The sequence below is a fragment of the Cervus elaphus genome, chromosome 24 (assembly GCF_910594005.1).
Source record: "Cervus elaphus chromosome 24, mCerEla1.1, whole genome shotgun sequence".
Lineage (NCBI taxonomy): Eukaryota > Metazoa > Chordata > Mammalia > Artiodactyla > Cervidae > Cervus > Cervus elaphus.
In genome coordinates, this window is record NC_057838.1 from 67,957,026 (window position 1) to 67,976,172 (window position 19,147).

At 48.9% G+C, this 19,147-nt stretch overlaps 1 protein-coding gene across 1 annotated transcript; it reads left to right on the forward strand.

Annotated features, from left to right (window-relative positions):
- Window positions 1–1,050: 1,050 nt before the first annotated feature.
- Window positions 1,051–17,633, forward strand: LOC122682918 (phosphatidate cytidylyltransferase, mitochondrial-like). The gene is made up of 2 exons (XM_043886245.1): window positions 1,051–1,225; window positions 17,324–17,633. Exons 1-2 carry the CDS (start codon window positions 1,090–1,092, stop codon window positions 17,530–17,532), a joined length of 345 nt encoding a protein of 114 aa, XP_043742180.1. The 5' UTR covers window positions 1,051–1,089; the 3' UTR covers window positions 17,533–17,633.
- The last annotated feature ends 1,514 nt before the right edge of the window (window positions 17,634–19,147 follow it).

Genomic DNA, 19,147 nt, shown 5'->3' on the forward strand with positions numbered 1-19,147 from the left:
TAAGTGGTTTAGAGACAGTGGCTGCGTTTCAGATACATGAGTGTCCTCAGTAGGGAGTTCTAGACTCACCGCTTGTTTAGAAAATCCGTCAGAAGCAGCACGATGGTCCACAGTCGTGTCGGGAGCGCACACTGCCACAGCCGCACAGAGAGCACCTTGGCCGTTCGGGCTCCGAGCGCGCGCCTCAGGGCAGTGGGGCTCCCGCGCGGTCCCTGGAGCGGCGTCAGCGTTACCTGGGAGCCTGGCAGAAATGTACCCAGGCCCGCTGAGCCAGAATCTCTGGGGATGGGCCCGATACTGGGTGTTTTAACAAGCCCGCAGGAGACTCTGATCTCACTGAAGGGAAGAATCCCGGCTCAGAGAAACACGTGCACTGTGCACCAGGAGACACGCGGGGAAGCTGCCTTCAGCTGTGGGTTCGGATGTGGGCTCTCACTTAATCTTCCCAGCAGCCTCAGAAGCCTGGTTCAGTTATTAACCCCGTCACAGAGGTAGTAAGAGACAGAGATGGGACTTGGGCTCATCCTGTTGACTGCAGTGCAGTCTGTACAACCAGCCAAACACACCGGAGCAGTTTGTATCTTGATGGGAGGGGGCGTCAAAGATGGTAGCTCCTACCAGCTAGGTTTCCCTTCTTCTTCCTTAGTCGGGTTCAAAATCAGTTCAAAATGGAGCATGGCCTGCCCAGGTTAGATAAGAACAGAGATGAGTTCTGAATAAAGAAGTAAAATGCCTTTGTCCCCCATAAAATTAAGTGAAGAACAAAGAGATTAAAAAATAAAGTTCTCAATTTCTCAAAGGTCATTTATTCCATTTTGTACTAACTTTCTCAAAATTCATGTGGAGTTTCCTCACTTAAGAAAAATGTTTATTTTGTTTTCTTTCCTATGTCATGAGTTGTCTGGTTTGGGCTTAAAACAGGAGACTCCAGAGTTGCTTATTAGATTAGTAACTATTTCATGTCAGCTGGCCTAATGCTGCAGCATCTTCAGGGCTGAGGGTGCGCGTAGTAACACCCAGGTTGGGCCCTGCTCCACTTCAGGACGTCTTCCCCTGAACGTCCTGCTTTTCCAGGTGAAGATCGTGGCGATGAATGAGGATATGGCTCTGCGCTCAGCCCTGGATCAAAACCTGCAGAGCGCTGTGACCGCGGCTTTCCTCATGCTCCCGGAAAGCTTTTCTGAGGAAGACCTGTTTACAGAGATCGCCGGGCTCTCCTACTCAGGTTAGTGGGCTTCATGCTGCGCTTCCTGCCGGAAGGAGATTCGCTGCTGGGAGACGGAGCAGGCCCGACCCCCGCCCCTCGCTGCGGGGAGACCCGGCAGGCCCGACCCCGCCCCTCGCTGGCAACTGAGGTTCCGGTCCCAGCACCTCTGTCAGGGTCTCTGCAGGAACCCGGCGATCTGCCTCCTTCCCCAGGGTCTCTTCCTTTTCACATCTCTACATAGGGTAACCCCTCTGTTGTTGTTATTGTTCATTTTTATTTTGAAACAGTTTCAGAGTACAGGTAAGTTTCAGTAATCATCCAGGAAGCTACCATATATGCCCTGTCCCCAGAAACATCTCACCACACTTCTTTTATCATTCTGTCTGTATCAGTGATGTTCAGAAGTTGGCAGCAGACCCCCTGGAGAGCCTGTCAGAACAGACAAGACCGCCGATTTGGGAGGTCTGGGGCGGGTCCCCAAAGTCTGTGTTTCTCTCCCGTTCCTGGTGATGCTGATGCTCCTCCAGGGAGCCCACTTTGAGAACCACTGTTCCCTCTCTGCGTGTAAATACACTGTATGATGTATGTTCTTCTGAGCTGTTGGGGAGCAGGGCACACGTGTCACGTCCCGTTTAGGCCCATTGCTTCAGGACGTGTTTCCTGAGAAGAGGGCATCCTCTCACAGAACCACAGTGCAGGCACCAAATAACAGCGATACATCACTTCTATCAAACTGGTGATTTTCATTTCTAATGTTGCCGGTTGTCCCAATAATCTCCTTTCTAATATTTTACCCTCAAGTACATTATCCCGTCAGGGATTACATAATGTATTTAGATGCCATCTCTTTTATCTTTTAATTTGTAACGTTTCCTCAGCCTTTCTTTGTCTCGTACGACACTCACATATTTGCAGTCTGCAGACCAGTGATGTTGGTGCCCTGATAAGCAGTGTTTTCTCCCATCTAAACAAACTAGGGGGGAGACATCTGAATACCAGGCCAGTGTCCTGCTTCTTACCAAACTTTCCCTCCAAGGGTGAGTTTCCACTGGCGATTCTTGCTGGAATAGTCTTTACTGTGATGGGTGCAAAGTGGTGACTTGGCCACTCCACCTTTCCTCGTATTAAGGAAACCTTTCTCCCTCCTCCTCCATTCATCTATTGATTTATCTAAATACTAACTTCCTTTCCCCTTAAGCCAGCTGTGCTCCTCAGAGGTATCGGGGAGGGGGAGGCCGAGAGGGCAGAGCCCGGCCCCTCCCCGTAGCCTCAGCCCAAGAGTCCCCCAGAGATCTGTTTAATGTGTTAAGGATTTATGTATAACTCCATTTTCAGAAAAGTAGTCTGTCTTTTAAACCATAGTTTGAAAATCACTATCTTAAATATCCCTCTTTCCCAGCTTTTAAGTATGAGTCAGAGAACTCTATGCTCAAATGCTGCAGAAGCAGCTGACTCATCCTCTGAATCCCTGCACAGATAAGACTGCATGGAGACGCTGCGCTCACAGAGACACGAAGGATCTCGCTCTTCAGTCTTGTTCCCACAATGTGTGTGCTGTGAGCCCAGCTGCCATGGCAGCATGGGTGAGAAGGCAGGTGAAGTCGCCTCGGTCTTGGTTGCTTCCAGCATCTCACGGCAGCCTCCCTGCCTGTCAGCAAAGGCCAAGGGGCCAGCATGGTGGGGCTGCATCCAGGAGGCGCGTGTGGGGACGGGGCCTCTGTCTGGGTACCTCCCCCACCCCGCTCCCCTGTGAGGAAAGGTGGACCTGAACCTCTGGTTGACTTTGTGGGAGAAGATGCAGAGCGTCCTCTGCTCTGACCGCGGCGTCAGCGTCCGCTTAGTGTCAGGCGGACGCCAGGTTGCTGTTGCTGCTCAGTTGCTCGGTCGTGTCCGACTCTGTGGCCCCAGGGACTGCAGCACGCCAGGCTCCTCTGTCCTTCCCCATCTCCCGGAGCTTGCTCAGACTCATGTCCATTGAGTCGGTGATGCCATCCAACCATCTCATCCTTTGTCGCCCCCTTCTTCTCCTGCCTTCAGTCTTTCCCAGCATCAGGGTCTTTTCCAGTGAGTCAGCTCTTTGCATCAGGTGCTCAAAGTATTGGAGCTTCAGCTTCAGCATCAGTCCTTCCAGTGAATATTCAGGGTTGATTTCCTTTAGAATTGACTGGTTTGATCTCCTTGCAGTCCAAGGGACTCTCAAGAGTCTTCTCCAACACCACAGTTCAAAAGCATCAGTTCTTCGGTGCTCAGCCTTCTTTATGGTCCAACTCTCACATCCATACATGACTACTAGAAAAAACCATAGCTTTGACTAGAGGGACCTTTGCTGGCAAAATGATGTCTCTGCTTTTTAATGTGCTGTCTAGGTTCATCATAGCTTTCGTTCCAAGGAGCAGACTCTCTTAATTTCATGACACTAGGAGTTCTCCGTAAATTCCAAACATTGACTGAAGACATTTACTTACAGACTTTAAGTAAGCATTCAAGCTGCTCTCTATCTTGAGCTGATTTTTGTTCCGCCTCCTGAAAGGACCATGTCACATGCTCCTGGTTTCTCCTGTTGTTCAGTAAACACTTGCTGACTCACAGCAGTATCATCCTCTGTTCCGCTGCTTCTAGAATGTTCATTAGGAGCTGCTGTATAGCGATGCTCAATAGGTCAGTGAGTAGGTAGGTGGGTGGATGCGTGGGTAGGTGGATGGAGCATTACTCCTTTATTCCGTCACAGGATCCTCATAGTGCAGCCCTGTCCGTTCAACAAACGTGTGTGTGTCCTGTGTCTCCCTTGGCCACACACTGCACTAGGCTGGGCGCCTGCTCACAAGCGAGATACAAATGAAACTCCTCGTGGAGGTCATGTTCTTTCAGGGAGAGACAGTGAAGCAGCAGTGGGCGGTTTCAGACAGTGGTGGGTGCCGTGAGGAGAAGAAAATGCTTCAGGTTGAGGGTGGGCTGTTTCTCAGGGGGTGGTTCACGAAGGCCCTCTGAGGCAGGGAACGGTGTCTACAAGCCGGCCTGGGGCTGCTGGGGAAGAAATGACCGACGAGTGGGTTGCTCCCCGGAGCCTGGTCTCACAGCTTGCTGTGTCTGACCCCAGCCCCTCGGCCTCTGGTCACTCCCATACCTCATCTCGCCTCGTCCTGTTTTCTTGCAGTTATATCTGTCATTGCTTAATCAGCCTAGGGTCTGTGACTCTGGCCAAGTAGCCTACATTACTCATTTCAAAGAGGTTGGCTTCTTTTTCCTGCAACACTTAGGACACAGTGCTTTACAAATCCTCCCCAGAGGGGGCTGATTCCCACTCTGTGTGACCCCTATCTTGTGAATAAGACCTTTTCCAAAGTCTTCTGTAAGTCAGTTGTTTAGATTGGGAATATATTTTCCCATTGAAACAGCATAATATATGATGGTTGTTGGTAAGCCAGGACACAGTGTAATTAATGGTTAACTAGCCCGTGATATGATGGAACTAGACTGGGATGGTGCGGATGGGAAGGATCTAGACCCTGCAGGCAGGTGTCTTCTGTAGATGTGAGACTTGCCCCAGGTGATGTGTTGAAACACCAGCTTTTCTACTTGCCTTTCCTGGGCTTCTGAGAACACAGTATACCTGAGTTGATCAGATTCTAATCCCTTCAGGAAACCACCCAAACCTCCTAAGCCCTCAGAATATTCCAGACTTCAACTTACCCACCAATCTCATTTTTATTTACAAACTTGGACATCTACTTTACACCTGTTTTCAGTTGAGATAGTTGATATGTTGTCCCTAACCTGCAAAGTTCCGTTTCTCCCTGGCGGAGTCTGGGGGACGTGGAGAAAACAGTGGTCTCTGTGTCATCGGACAAGTTCTTGCCAGTAATTGCTGGTGGAGGCAGGATCCGTCAGTATTACTAGCAATAATAATAATAATAATCCCTGTATTCTGTGTAGTATTTGAGGATCACTTTAAGTGCCCCAGGGTCAGTATTTATGGCATTATTGTTATAAGTGATGGTGAGAAAGCAGTGGGTGGAAGATGGGAGCCTACAAAACTGGGGAGGAGAAAGCCTCCTAATCCTTCAGTTATTCTTAGAACTCAGCGTTTAAGTAAACAGGAAAGGAAACCGAATGAACTTTAAAGGGCCGCCTTTCACATTCTCGTGAAAGTACAAACTCTAAAATGACTAGTTTTAGGTAATGATCCCTGGTTTAACATTTATCAAGTGAATCACCGTCCCATACCTTATAATGAATTAAGGATGCAATGTCTGCTCTGAGGAGCTTCACATTCACAAACATGCAGTCACAGTGAGTCCGTGGCAGACTTAAGAGCAGCCCGTGTGGAAAAGGCAGGCGTGTGTAAGTGCACGTCCCGTTCGGGGAGGGAGGAGCAGACAGCTGTGATGGAGGTCCATGCTGGTGGCAGGAGAAGGTCGCATTCTTTGTCGTATGTCAGGAATGACTCTCGGGACTTTTGATCCAATAACTCGTTTCATCCTCACACACAGCCCTTTGATAGGGTGCTAAATTATCACACCATTTAACAGATGAGAACACCAAGGCCCAGATCTGTCTCAGGCCAGTTGTCTGGTAGATTAGTAGGTGGTAGAGCTGGAATCTTAGCCCACACTTTTTTTAACTTTTTATCTTGGGTCGGCACACGGCTGATTAACATGTTGCAGTAGTTTCAGGTGCAGAGCAGAGCAACTCAGCCATATGCATGTATCCATCCTCCCCCAGACTCCCCACACATTCAGGCTGTCCCATAACATTGAGCGGAGATCCATGTTAGCCCTCATTCTTAACCACTGAAATTCACTGCCTCTCTGGTGTTTCAGGGAAGAGGTTAGACCTGGATTGGGCAGGGTGTTGAAGACAAAGTGAGCAGATGGGAATTTGACAACCAAGAGCCACAGAAGTTTTCTGGCATTGCAGGTTGGTCCAGGATTTGTGGTTGTGGAAAGATAATTTTGCCAGCAGTGTGCAGGAGGGAGAAAGACTGAGAATGAGAATGTTTTTTCTCTTAGCACACGGTCACGAGGGTTTCCTCTGCTGGACGCCATCTAAGCTCTGGGGATGAGGCGGGCACGGCCGCGGCCCTCGTGGGGCTCTCTCTGCGGTTGGAAAGTCAGCCAGCAGACACGTGGCAGCACAGAACGGGGTGGGGGGCAGGCGTCACTTTAGTGCAGCCAGAGACGGCCTCCCCCGGGGTGGGAGCTGAGCACCAGCGTCTGAGCACCTGTGAAGAGAACCCCGGGAGAGCTGACCAGGCAGAGAGGCCCTGCAGGGAGGACGGTTGGGACCCGGCCTGTGTTGGGTTGCCTCCAGAACCCCCTGTGGCGCGTGGCAGGCCCCTCAGCATGCGTGTGGGTGGATGGACAGAGCGCAGCCAGTCTGGACCATGATGAGGGCTCAAGCAGGGCCTCAGGACCGTGGACAGCCTCACGTGGAAACGGCTGGTTGTTCCGTTTAGTCGCTAAGTCGTGTCCAGCTCTTCTGCGATCCCGTGGACTGTGGCCCACCAGGCTCCTCTGTCCATGGGATTTCCCAGGCAAGAATACTGGAGTGGGTTCCATTTCCTTCTCCAGGAGATCTTCCTGACCCGGGGGTCAAACCCACAACTCCTGCATTGGCAGGTGGATTCTTCACCACTGAGCCACCCAGGAAGCCCATTCTATTTAATACTTTGCTTTTTTTAATCATTATATTACTTCACGGAAGGCAGCATTACTAAAGTGTTTACAAGCTGGGGCTCTGCAGTCAGACTCCTGGGTTCACCTCTTAGCTTTAACCTTAGTTAACTTTCTGTCTTTGGGCAAGTTTCTTATCTCCTTGTGACTCAGTTTCTTTCTCTCGAAAGGAGGTTTTTATACGGATGAAATTAAATCATACATGTAGATTAAATCGTATGTGCCTGGCACATCATAAATGCTCAGTAAATGTTAGCCTGCATTATTCTAGATCCATGTTTGCTTGTATTAACAGAGGACTTCCCTGGTGGCTCAGACGGTAAAGAATCTGCCTGCAATGTGGGAAACCTGGGTTTGATCCTGGGGTCGGGAAGATCCCCTGGAGGAGGAAATGGCAATCTACTCTAGTATTCTTGCCTGGAGAATTCCATGGACAGAGGAGCCTGTCAGGCTACAGTCCTTGGGGTCGCAAAGAGTTGGACATGACTGACTAACACACACACACGCAACACAGCCGCTTGCTGTAGACAGAAAGGCAAGGCTGCAGTCAGACCTGAGTTTGAACACTAGCCTCGTGGAGGAGCCGGAACCTTTCTGAGCCTGTGTTCTCCTTTGTAAAGTGGAAATAACTATTTCCTGAAAAGATTTTCCATGAGATAATATGTATAAAAGCCCCCAGTATCACAGCTCACTGATGGTTGGTGCTCAGAAAATGACTCCTATCATTATTTATCACTGTTACCGTGTATCATTCTGGCTGCAGAGGTTTTCCTCAGGCTGAGACACCCTGATCCGCCCAGTGATTCAGTGATTGGTGGGCGCTCAGGCCGCCATCATCTGCCTTTGTTTTACTAACGACATGACTATGGTTCACTTCCACCAAACCTGTTTGCTAGGGAAGAGGGCAAAGGGGGCACTGGCTTCCTTGGACACGTTCGCCAAACTGGGATTATGTCGTCTGATATACTAACCACTAAACTGGTGCATGTTGACAAATGATGCCTGTCAGAGTTAGCAGAGGACTTAAGTCAGGTAGAGTCACTTGGCCCTTCACAGTCCTTGAGGAACGAAAAACACCTTCAACCGCTGACATGTGCGAGAGAGAGAGTGGGTTTCTTTTTGATGCCAGATTGTCTGATCGCAGGCTCAGCTACTTCTAGGAACAAGACAAACAGTGAGGAAGCGCCAGCTGAGTGATTCTTAGAGAAAAAAATCAGGAGTGAGCGCCAGCCCTCTCCAGCGCGAGTGAACATCCCCATTTCTGGATCCTGGTAAAAGCCAGTAGAGACGTTTCCTCTGGGCTGAGAGCTCCTGCGATTTCTCCCATGACAGTCACACCTCTGTGCCCGCGCCAGCAGTGTCCCTGGGTGACGTGGGTGTTGGCCTTGACTCTCGCAGTCATTTGGAAACAGATTTCCGCAGGCTTGGCCCGCTTGCGCTCTTGCTGAAGCCTCGCTCGGAACGCTGCTTTACTCGGTCACTAGCTGATTTTTGAGCCTGCCGCACTCCTGAGAGGGTTTCAGTCACCAACCATGTCTAACGTCTCCAGGTTACTTACCGTGTGTCTGGGAGTGTTGTAAGTGCTTTACGTGTATTAACTCATTTAATCCTGGGAACTCATGGGCTCGCTGTCCTGCTGCTCCATACTGTAACATGTGTGAAGCTCCCGAAGCCCAGAGCAGGAGGGAGCTCGTCCCTGTGGCTTCTGGTCCGGAGTGCGGATGCACGCGGGCGCTCTGGTCCAGGATGCTCGCTCCTCCCCTCCCTGTCCTGCAGAGCTCACCCGGGGACTAGGGGAGGGACTGTAGGGCCCCGTGGGTCTCCTCCCCATTCCTGGCCATCTTCCTCTGCTTGTGTTTCCTTCTTTGCACTCTCCACCTCTGAGGGACTGTGTATCTGTCGGGTTTCTCATCTCTGGTCTCTGTCCCACCGCTAGGACGTGGAAGGCAGGCGTGTTTTCTTGCTTTGTTCCTTCCTTCAGTGATTACGGTGGTGCCTGACACACACCAGGTGCTCAATAAATACTTAGGGGACGGACGGATGGACGGATGGACGGATGGATGGATGGATGGATGGATGGTGGTGGTGGTATTGGTTCCTTCCTGAATCAGTATCATAAACCTGATGCTTCCTACACCTCTCTATTTTGTGTTCTCTAAAGTGTGCGAGAGAATAATTTATATATGATTCAAATGGATATCACCAGTGCATCAGCTATTTGTTCTTACCTCATTCTCTTCCATGTGTGAGTTAGTGCAGTGATGGTATCGTTTCTGCAGCCACGGAAATATTTTTGAGGATGTATTTTGAATGGTCTGTTAGGCTCCCTCCTAGAAATACTGCCTTAGTCATCTTTGTTGAAATAATAATTATTTTTCCACATGGAAAAGAATGAAGTTGTACCCTTAACACACCCTACACAAAATTAACTCAAAATAGATCATGGATGGGTCTTTCCAGGAGTCACTAGTGGTAAAGAATCCGCCTGCCAGTGCAGGAGATGCAAGAGACACGGGTTCAATCCTGAGTTGGTAAGGTCCCCTGGAGTAGGAAATGGCACCTCACCCCAGCATTCTTGCCTGGAGAATCCCATGGGCAGAGGAGCCTGGCAGGCTACAGTCTGTGGGGCTGCAAAGAGTCAGACACAACTGAGTGACTGAGCACACACAGATCATGGATGTAAGAGCTAAAACTGTAAGACTTTTAGAAGAGTCACTTTGAGTTATGCAGTGTGTTCTTAAATACAAAACAAAAGTACAAGCAACAAAAGAAGAAATAGATAAATGGGACCATATAAAAATTAAACTTCTGTGATGCAAACAAAACTTTCAAGAAAGTGAAAAGGCATCCAAAGAAATGGAAAGAAATACTTGCAAATCATGTATCTGATAAGTAACTAGTATCTGAAATATATAAAGAATTTTTAGAACACTGTAAAAAGACAAATAGCTCAATACAGAAATGGGCAAAGGATTTGCATAGACTTGAAAAAGTGTACAAATAGCAGATAAACACAAGAAATGCTCAGCACTGTTTGCCACTAGATCCCAATTCACTCTCAAAACCTATAATCAACAGCATGTATATTATCTACGGTGAAACAGATCACCAGCCCAGGTGGGATGCATGAGACAAGTGCTCCGGCCTGGTGCACTGGGAAGACCCAGAGGAATCGGGTGGAGAGGGAGTTGGGAGGGGGGATCGGGATGGGGAATACGTGTAAATCTATGGCTGATTCATATCAATGTATGACAAAACCCACTGAAATGTTGTGAAGTAATTAGCCTCCAACTAATAAAAAATAAATAAAGAAGGAAAGAAAGAAACATAAATGTAAAAAAAAAAATAAAAAAAATAAAAATAAAAATAAAAATGTTAAAAAAAAAAACCTATAATCAAAATACAGACGAGAACAGGTGTTGCTGAGGCTGTGGAGAAACTGACCTGCATACGTTGCTGAGGAATGTAAATAATACAGCCACTTTGGAAAAAACATTTTGGCGGTTCCTCAAAATATTAAAGCAACTATGTGACCCAACAATTCTACTCCTAGGTATCTACCCAAGAGAAATGAAAATATATATTCACACAAAAATTCATACACAACTGTTCATAACAGTGTTACTGATAAAAAAAAAATGGCCCCAAAGTAAAAACAACCCAAATGCCTGGTAACTGGGAGATAGATATATAAATGTGGTACATCCATCCAGTGGAATATTACTTAGCCACAAACAGGAATAAGTATTGATAGTTGCTCCAACATGATGAACTCTGAAAACATGCTAATCATAAGAGACCCTGTATTGTGCAGTTCCACTCATACAAACTGTCCAGAACAGGAAAATCTGTAGAGAGAGAAAGTGGGCTGGTCTCTGTGCGGGGCTGAGGGTGGGAGCAGGGAAGGAAGGTGACTGCTGACGGGACAGGGTCCCTTTTAGGGAGGCTGAAATGGCCTAAAGTTAGATGGTTGCATAACCCTGTAAATATCTATAAAAAGCATATGCTTTATATAAGAATTATATGGTATGTGATTTATATCTCAAAAAAAAAAAAAAAACACCCAGTTAAAGATGAGTATTACATTGCACATATCAACTTCCAGTTTGAGCTGCTATTCCTGACCACTTCCACATCAGGAGTCCCGGGCAGTAACCTGCTCTGAAATACCCTGTTTTCATGTCCCTTGCTGCTTGAGGCAGAGTCTGTATCTTTGTATGCCCTGATTCCCACACAGCTCCTGGCACTTAGAAGCCACCCAGGTATTTATTGAACTGAGATGACAGGAGTATGGCAGTTAGTCTAGGAGGGAAAGTTAGCCCGCCAGTGTCATAGAGACCCAGGGCTTCCTGCACCCTCTGCCCTGCCCCTCCCATACACGCATCATGACAGCAGTGATGTCTCCCTCACTGTGGACAGAGGATCCTCTAATACCTTAATCACGGAAGCCTAAAGGCAGTCTTGGGAGGTTAGCGTGACTGTTACAATCATTTTGCAGAGAAGGAAACTGATTGAGAAAGGTTAAGTAACTCACCCCCCAGCCACCCAGGGATATGGTCCAGACCAGAAAGCCAGGGCCTTTCCACTCACACCCCTATGTTCGTAATAACGGCCCTGACCACTGGGGATGTGCTGGAATCATAGAGCAGGCCAGCTCCAAATGGATTACAAGCCTCTGAATTTGTCTTACTTCAGGTCAAGGAGAGATTACCCTTTTGTCTAGCCATTGCATTAGACAGGCTGTTCTCTGGCTTGGGCAGTTAAGAGTTAAACTCCCATAAAATATGAGTCAGCAATCGGATTTTCTCAACCTCTGTGTTTTGTTGCGAGTGTATCTCCAGAGGTAAGAAAAATTGATTCTTAGGGTCAGATGCTGGTTCATGCTGTGTCCATAATTCTATTCACTTTGTTCTGAAGCAGCGGGCGATAAGCCCACTTGCTTGCTGTTCCCCGTGGCTGAGCTGGTTCTGCTGCACAGCAGTTGGAGAAATCCTGTTCGGCAGACATTTATGGATCTGCCTTCATGTGCCAGGCAGCGGGAGAAGAGCCGGGGTCACAGGGACGAACACGCCTTGGTCCCTGTCCCCAGAAATTCCTTAATGTTTCCCAGCTCCTTCCATAGTGGCCGGCAGTTGTTGTTTGGGGAGGGTTTGGATCATTTGCCTTTAAATTTTGGTAAAATATACTCCCTCTCAGAAAGTTACTGTCTAAAATGTAAGAGCTTTTGTTTGTTAAACGGACAGGAGGTGAGGAGGTGGCATAAACATTTAGAACTCCACAGTGGTGCAGACTGATCCTTCAGTTCTGAGCCAGCTGTGTGAGACTCAGAGTTTGATGACAGTTCATCCCTTCAGGGAGAAACAGAAAACATTTATAGGCTCTGAATGAAAGCATGAGGGTATATACACAATTGAAAGTCAACCCAGCTGCCTCTCCATTCACATTTGCTGGGACAGCATGTCTGTGCATCCATGAACTTACTTCAGAACGCTAGAGGTAGTGAGCCAGCGTTACAGAAGTGAGGGAGAGGGGGGAAATTACAGGGGAGAATTGCAGAGTGAAGTGAAGTTAGCACCTGAAATGTCACTGCCCTGATCTGAGAGGTGGCCGGGCCCTGGGCAGGTTGTCACTCCTTGTCCTCGTCCGTGAGACTGAGGATAATCTGCACCTTCCTCGTGAGGCTTGGCAGCCTTAAACGAGACAGCAGATGCGGAGCACATGCCTTTAAAGAGCCCGCAGTAAATGTGTCTCTTATTAGAGCAAACATAGCCATTTAAAAACAGTCTTTTGTCTCATTTTTTTTTATAAAGTTGTTTCCTTCTGGTACTTTTGTGTCCTGGCTTCTCAGCTGCACATTATCCCGTGGTCATTTTCCATCTCGGTATGTGGTTCCTGTAACGCTTAGTGGGTGAGCCCTGATCCATGGTCAGTGTGGGTGTGCCCCCGGTCTGTGGTTGGTGTGGGTGGTCCATGGTCGGTGTGGGTGCTCTGTGGTCCATGGACAGTGTAGGTGGTCTGTGGTTGGTGTGGGTGGTCTGTGGTCCGTGGTTGGTGTGGGTGGTCTGTGGTCCGTAGTCGGTGTGGGTAGTCCGTGGTCCACAGTTGGTGTGGGTGGTCCGTGGTCAGTGTGGGTGATCCGTGGTTGGTGTGGGTACACCCCGGTTCATGGTCGGTGTGAGTGGTCCATGGTCAGTGTGGGCATGCCCTGATCTGCGGTCAGTGTGGGTGCTCCATGGTCCATGGTCAGTGTGGGCATGCCCCGGTTTGTGGTTTGTGTGGGTGGTCCATGGTTGGTGTGGGTGGTCCGTGGTCCGTGGTTGGTGTGGGTGCTCCGTGGTTGGTATGGGTGGTCCGTGGTCGGTGTGGGTGGTCTGTGGTCGGTGTGGGTGGTCCGTGGTCCATGGTTGGTGTGGGTGCTCTGTGGTTGGTATGGGTGGTCCGTGGTCCGTGGTCACTGTGGGTGCTCCGTGGTCGGTGTGGGCACGCTCTGGTTCGTGGTTGGTGTGGGCACGCCCTGGTTCGTGGTTGGTGTAGGTGGTCCATGGTTGGTGTGGGTGGTCTGTGGTCCGTGGTTGGTGTGGGTGCTCCGTGGTCAGTGTGGGTGATCCGTGGTTGGTGTGGGTGCACCCCGGTTCATGGTCGGTGTGAGTGGTCCATGGTCAGTGTGGGCATGCCCTGATCTGCGGTCAGTGTGGGTGCTCCATGGTCCATGGTCAGTGTGGGCATGCCCCGGTTTGTGGTTTGTGTGGGTGGTCCATGGTTGGTGTGGGTGGTCCGTGGTCCGTGGTTGGTGTGGGTGCTCCGTGGTTGGTATGGGTGGTCCGTGGTCGGTGTGGGTGGTCTGTGGTCGGTGTGGGTGGTCCGTGGTCCATGGTTGGTGTGGGTGCTCTGTGGTTGGTATGGGTGGTCCGTGGTCCGTGGTCACTGTGGGTGCTCCGTGGTCGGTGTGGGCACGCTCTGGTTCGTGGTTGGTGTGGGCACGCCCTGGTTCGTGGTTGGTGTAGGTGGTCCATGGTTGGTGTGGGTGGTCTGTGGTCCGTGGTTGGTGTGGGTGCTCCGTGGTCAGTGTGGGCATGCCCTGGTTCGTGGTTGGTGTGGGTGGTCCGTGGTCAGTGTGGGTGATCTGTGGTCGGTGTGGGCATGCCCTTGTTGGTGGTTGGTGTGGGTGGTCCGTGGTTGGTGTGGGTGGTCTGTGGTCAGTGTGGGTTGTCCGTGGTCCGTGGTTGGTGTGGGCATGCCCTGGTTTGTGGTTGGTGTGGGTGGTCTGTGGTTGGTGTGGGTGGTCCGTGGTTGGTGTGGGTGGTCCGTGGTCCGTGGTTGGTGTGGGTGCACTGCTCCCCTGCTGAGGGACATTTGGTTGCTGCCAGGATTTCGGTGTTGTAAATCATGCTTTAGTGAACAGTCGTGTGTGTGTGGAGGGTGTTCACTGGCTTCCTGGGAGACCTCAGGCTGGTTCCATCGTCCCCGTGTCCCTGTCCCCTTCCTGCCACATGGGGAGGGGGCAGTGCCCACCTGAGGGGACGGCTGTGTGGACAGACGAGGTAGGACGATGACCCAGACCCTCAGTGAGCTCACCTCCTGGCCTCGGTTTGGGTTTGGGGCTTGGGGCTCACTCTCCAGAGATGAGGCTTCGTCAGTCACAGCTTCCAGAAGGCCTGCAGCAGTGTACAAAGTCAAGAGCATTACGTGAGAGAACCAGTTTCTCCACCCTCTCACTAGCAGTCATCCTCGTGTGTGATTGTGGAAACAAACAGTGAGAAAACGCTGTCGTCTGTGTTTGAGCAGCTTGTCAGGACAGGACTCACTCGAGCTCGCTGCCCTAACCAGTCCCCACCTCATCTCACAGAGGTCAGGTTCCAGGGGCTGCCTGTGAATCTTTTCCAAAGCTTGTAGTCCCCACACGCTTTCTACTGAATTGCAGTGCGTGTTGGTGCTTTGAAGCTTAAAAATCCAGTGTATTTTATTCCTCACTGAGGTACATACTTACTGTTGGGTATCTTTTAATTTTTCCAAACAAACCCACAGTTTGCTCTAGAAAATTTGCCATGGCAGGTCATAATTTCGATGATTCCCTTTCTGCTCTGCGGAAAAAAATTGGCAAGGGCAACCACATATCCTGGTTTGCCCACTTTTTATTCATCATAATGTGATGACTCACAGTACCCCCTTCACTGTCAAAAGTGACCTCTTTTGGATGATAAATTACATTGTCACCCTCACCCCAGGGCTTCCTCAGCTGCTGAGGTATGTGTCTGTTCTTCCCACCTCACTTCTCCCCTGGACGACTTTCTCTCTGCCCAGCAAGGCCTTTAGCCATGCAGCTTTCTCTAGGCTTCCCCTGGAGGGCCTCACACGTGCCCAGCCTCTTCCATGTATCACCACAGCCGTGTCCTTGGTACTGTTTATTGAGCTTAGTATAACATCCTCTCAGTTCAGTTCAGGCGCTCAGTCATGTCCAACTCTTTGCGACCCCATGGACCATAGCACGCCATGCCTCCCTGTTCATCACCAACTCCCGGAGCTTATTCAAACTCAAGTCTATCAAGTCAGTGATACCATCCAACCATCTCATTCTCTGTCGTCCCCTTCTCTTCACGCCTTTGATCTTTCCCCACATCAGGGTCTTTTCAGATGAGTCAGCTCTTCGCATCAGGTGGCCAAAGTATTGGAGTTTCAGCTTCAGCATCAGTCCTCCCAGTGAATATTCAGGAGTGATTTCCTTTAGGATGGACTGGTTGGATCTCCTTGCTGTCCAAGGGACTCTCAAGAATCTTCTCCAACACCACAGTTCAAAAGCATCAATTCTTTGGTGCTCAGCTTTCTTTATAGTCCAGCTCTCACATCCATATGTGACTACTGGAAAAACCGTAGCTTTGACTAGGCTTTGGTGTAGTCAGTAAAGCAGAAATAGATGTTTTTCTGGAATTCTCTTGCTTTTTCCATGATCCAACTAATGTCAGCAATTTGATCTCTGGTTCCTCTGCCTTTTCTAAATCCAGCTTGAACATCTGGATGTTCACAGTTCACGTACTATTGAAGCCTGACTTGGAGAATTTTGAGCATTACTTTACTAGCGTGTGAGATGAGTGCAATTGTGCGGTAGTTTGAGCATTCTTTGGCATTGCCTTTCTTTGGTATTGGAATGAAAACTGACCTTTCCCAGTCCTGTGGCCACTGCTGAGTTTTCCAAATTTGCCGGCATATTGAGTGTAGCACTTTCACAGCATCACCTTTTAGGATTTGAAATAGCTCAGCTGGAATTCCACCACCTCCACTAGCTTTGTTTGCGGCGATGCTTCCTAAGGCCCACTTGACATTGCACTCCAGTCTGGCTAGATGTCTGGCTTTAGGTGAGTGAGCACACCATCCTCTAGGCCCAGTTATATTGTTGCAAATGGCAAAATTTCATTCTTCTTTTATGGCTGATATTCCTTTCTATATATGTATATATATCCCATCTTTATCCATTCATCTATCAGTGGGCACTTAGCTTGTTTCCTTATCTTGGCAAATGTAAATAATGCTGCAGTGAACATAGGCTCCCGGGTGCCCCCTGGATAGGCCTCACGGGCCCTTCTGTTGGGGCGGGGCTGGCTTCTGGGCATGCGCTTAGGCAGGGCGGTTCCCTGGCCCACGAGTTACCTGTGCGGTGGCTGCTGGCCTCCCGTGGTCGGGGCTTGTCCACGGGTGGACTGACTGCAGGGCCTGCGGCGGTTCCGGACCACTGGATAGCAGGCTGGTGCTGACGGGCTGGACAGACGACGCCAAGAGGCCCTGGCCAGCAGCGGAGTAGTCGTGGGCGGAGTGAGCTCCTCAGGAGGGCGGCCATCAGCGCCTCTGTCCCCAGGAGGAGCCCTTGCTGCCTCTAGCTTTTCTAGATCGGCAGTTCACCACTTGCAACTTTTTAAAGTTATATCAGCTTTACAGTTTATCCTAAATGTAAACTTTGCCTTATCAAGTATAATAAGGTTATTTATATTCACAGAGCACCTCAAAAGCCCTCGTACAAGCACAGCAGGCAGGGCCAAGCTGAGTGAGCAGCACCAAGGACGAGATACACACAACTCCCGTCTCTGATTGGTCACAGGCGGAGTTTTGTTAACAAGATGAAAGTTTATAATAGAGAAGCTTCTGCGTTGGAAAAACAAGTGCATATTAACTCTCAGGGTGACTTCCTTCTGTACTTCAGTATATTTTAACTGGCTGACGGGCTTTGTGATTTGAGAGGCTCTATTTTCCCCCAAGCAAGTGCCTGCATTCCTGGATGCTATGTTCATGTCCTGAAGGTGAAAAAGCCAGTGTTTCCAGTGAGAGATCCTGCCAGGTTAAGCTGGTGCGGTGTCAGCTGGGGGGCTTTGGTTCACAGGTCATTTGGAGGCCTGCAGTCCACAGGGCAGAGTCTGAAGTCGCAGTGCAAAACTGGTTTTGTATTTGTTTTAACCAGGTGACTTTCGGATGGTGGTTGGAGAGGATAAGGCAAAAGTGTTGAATATCGTGAAGCCCAACATGGCCCACTTCCAGGAGCTGTACGGCAGCATTCTGCAGGAGAGCCCCCAGGTGGTGTATAAGGCCCAGCAGGGCAGCCTGGAGGTGAGCGGTCGGAGGGACAGGATGGTCCGTCCTGAGGCAGGAGCCCGTTTAGGGGGAAAGTAGGGTGAGCAGTGTGACCAGTGAAGTGATGTATTCATAGAAAGTGCATTTTGTGTGTAAACATGTTCTCTGTGTATTTGAAATAAGGCTAAAAGGTAACATAAGAAACTGGTGACAGGAGGCTGCCTCTGGAGAAGGGGACTGGGGCTGACATGAGGCCGGGGGTGGGGACCGGCCTTCACCATGTGTGTCTTTTGTGCCATTTGAACTTCTTGCTACGTATATTAATTATTAATCAAACACAAATGAAAGCAAACTCTGAAATTACCTTCTTTTTGCCTCCAAACCCATCTGCCTCCCAGAGTTGTCTTATTAACAGGTTGGTGTATTTGCTTCCAAATCTCATTGCATGCACTTTTGTGTGTATTTGTACATGTATACACATGTTCAGTTCAGTTCACTCAGTCATGTCAGACTCTTTGCGACCCCATGGACTGCAGCACGCCAGGCCTCCCTGTCCATCACCAACTCCCAGAGTCCACCCAAACGCATGTCCATTGAGTCGGTGATGCCATCCAACCATCTCGTCCTCTGTCGTCCCCTTCTCCTCCTGCCCTCAACCTTTCCCAGCATCAGGGTCTTTCAAATGAGTCAGCTCTTAGCCTTAAGTGGCCAAAGTTTTGGAGTTTCAGCTTCAACATCAGTCCTTCCAATGAACACCCAGGACTGATCTCCTTTAGGATGGACTGGTTTGATCTCCTTGCAGTCCAAGGGACTCTCAAGAGTCTTCTCCAACACCACAGTTCAGAAGAATCAATTCATCTGCGCTCAGCTTTCTTTATAATCCAACTCTCACATCCATACATGACTACTGGAAAAACCATAGCCTTGACTAGACGGACCTTTGTTGACAAAGTGATGTCTCTGCTTTTTAATATGCTGTCTGGGTTGGTCATAACTTTTCTTTCAAGGAGTAATCATCTTTTAATTTCATGGCTGTAATCACCATCTGCAGTGATTTTGGAGCCCCAAAAAATAAAGTCAGCCACTGTTTCCCCATCTATTTCCCATGAAGTGATGGGACCAGATGCCATGATCTTAGCTTTCTGAATGTTGAGCTTTAAGGCAACTTTCTCACACTCCTCTTTCACCTTCATCAAGAGGCTCTTTAGTTCTTCTTCATTTTCTGCCATAAGGGTGGTGTCATCTGCATATCTGAGGTTATCGATATTTCTCCCGGCAATCTTGATTCCAGCTTGTGCTTCCTCCAGCCCAGCGTTTCTCATGATGTACTCTGCATAGAAGTTAAATAAGCAGGGTGACAATGTACAGCCTTGACATACTCCTTTTCCTATTTGGAACCAGTCTGTTGTTCCATGTATGAAGCAGTTTGGTCTTTTTCATTTGGTTTTATTTTACATAAGTGTATTCATACACGTTATTCCAAAGCTTGTTTTTCCCCACTTGTTAAACATATTGTGTCTTGGGACTTTTCTTTTGACATAGCAGACAAAACTTTCACGTCACTTTTCAAAAAAATATTCAGTTTTTTGAAAATAAAAGTCAAAAAACCTTTCCTTTGAAAAATGTAATTTGGATATAAGATTGTTTTTAACTATAGGATTCATGTTTTTTTAATCTTTAAGATAAGACTGTTAACTTCTTTGAAGCTCCTTCT

Bases quoted from the DNA above. Each gene is read 5' to 3' on its own strand.
- LOC122682918 (XM_043886245.1), top strand. From the start codon at position 1,090: ATGAATGAGGATATGGCTCTGCGCTCAGCCCTGGATCAAAACCTGCAG. The intron at 1,226-17,323 runs GTTAGTGGGCTT...TGTTTTAACCAG, and splicing joins CGCCGGGCTCTCCTACTCAG to GTGACTTTCGGATGGTGGTT.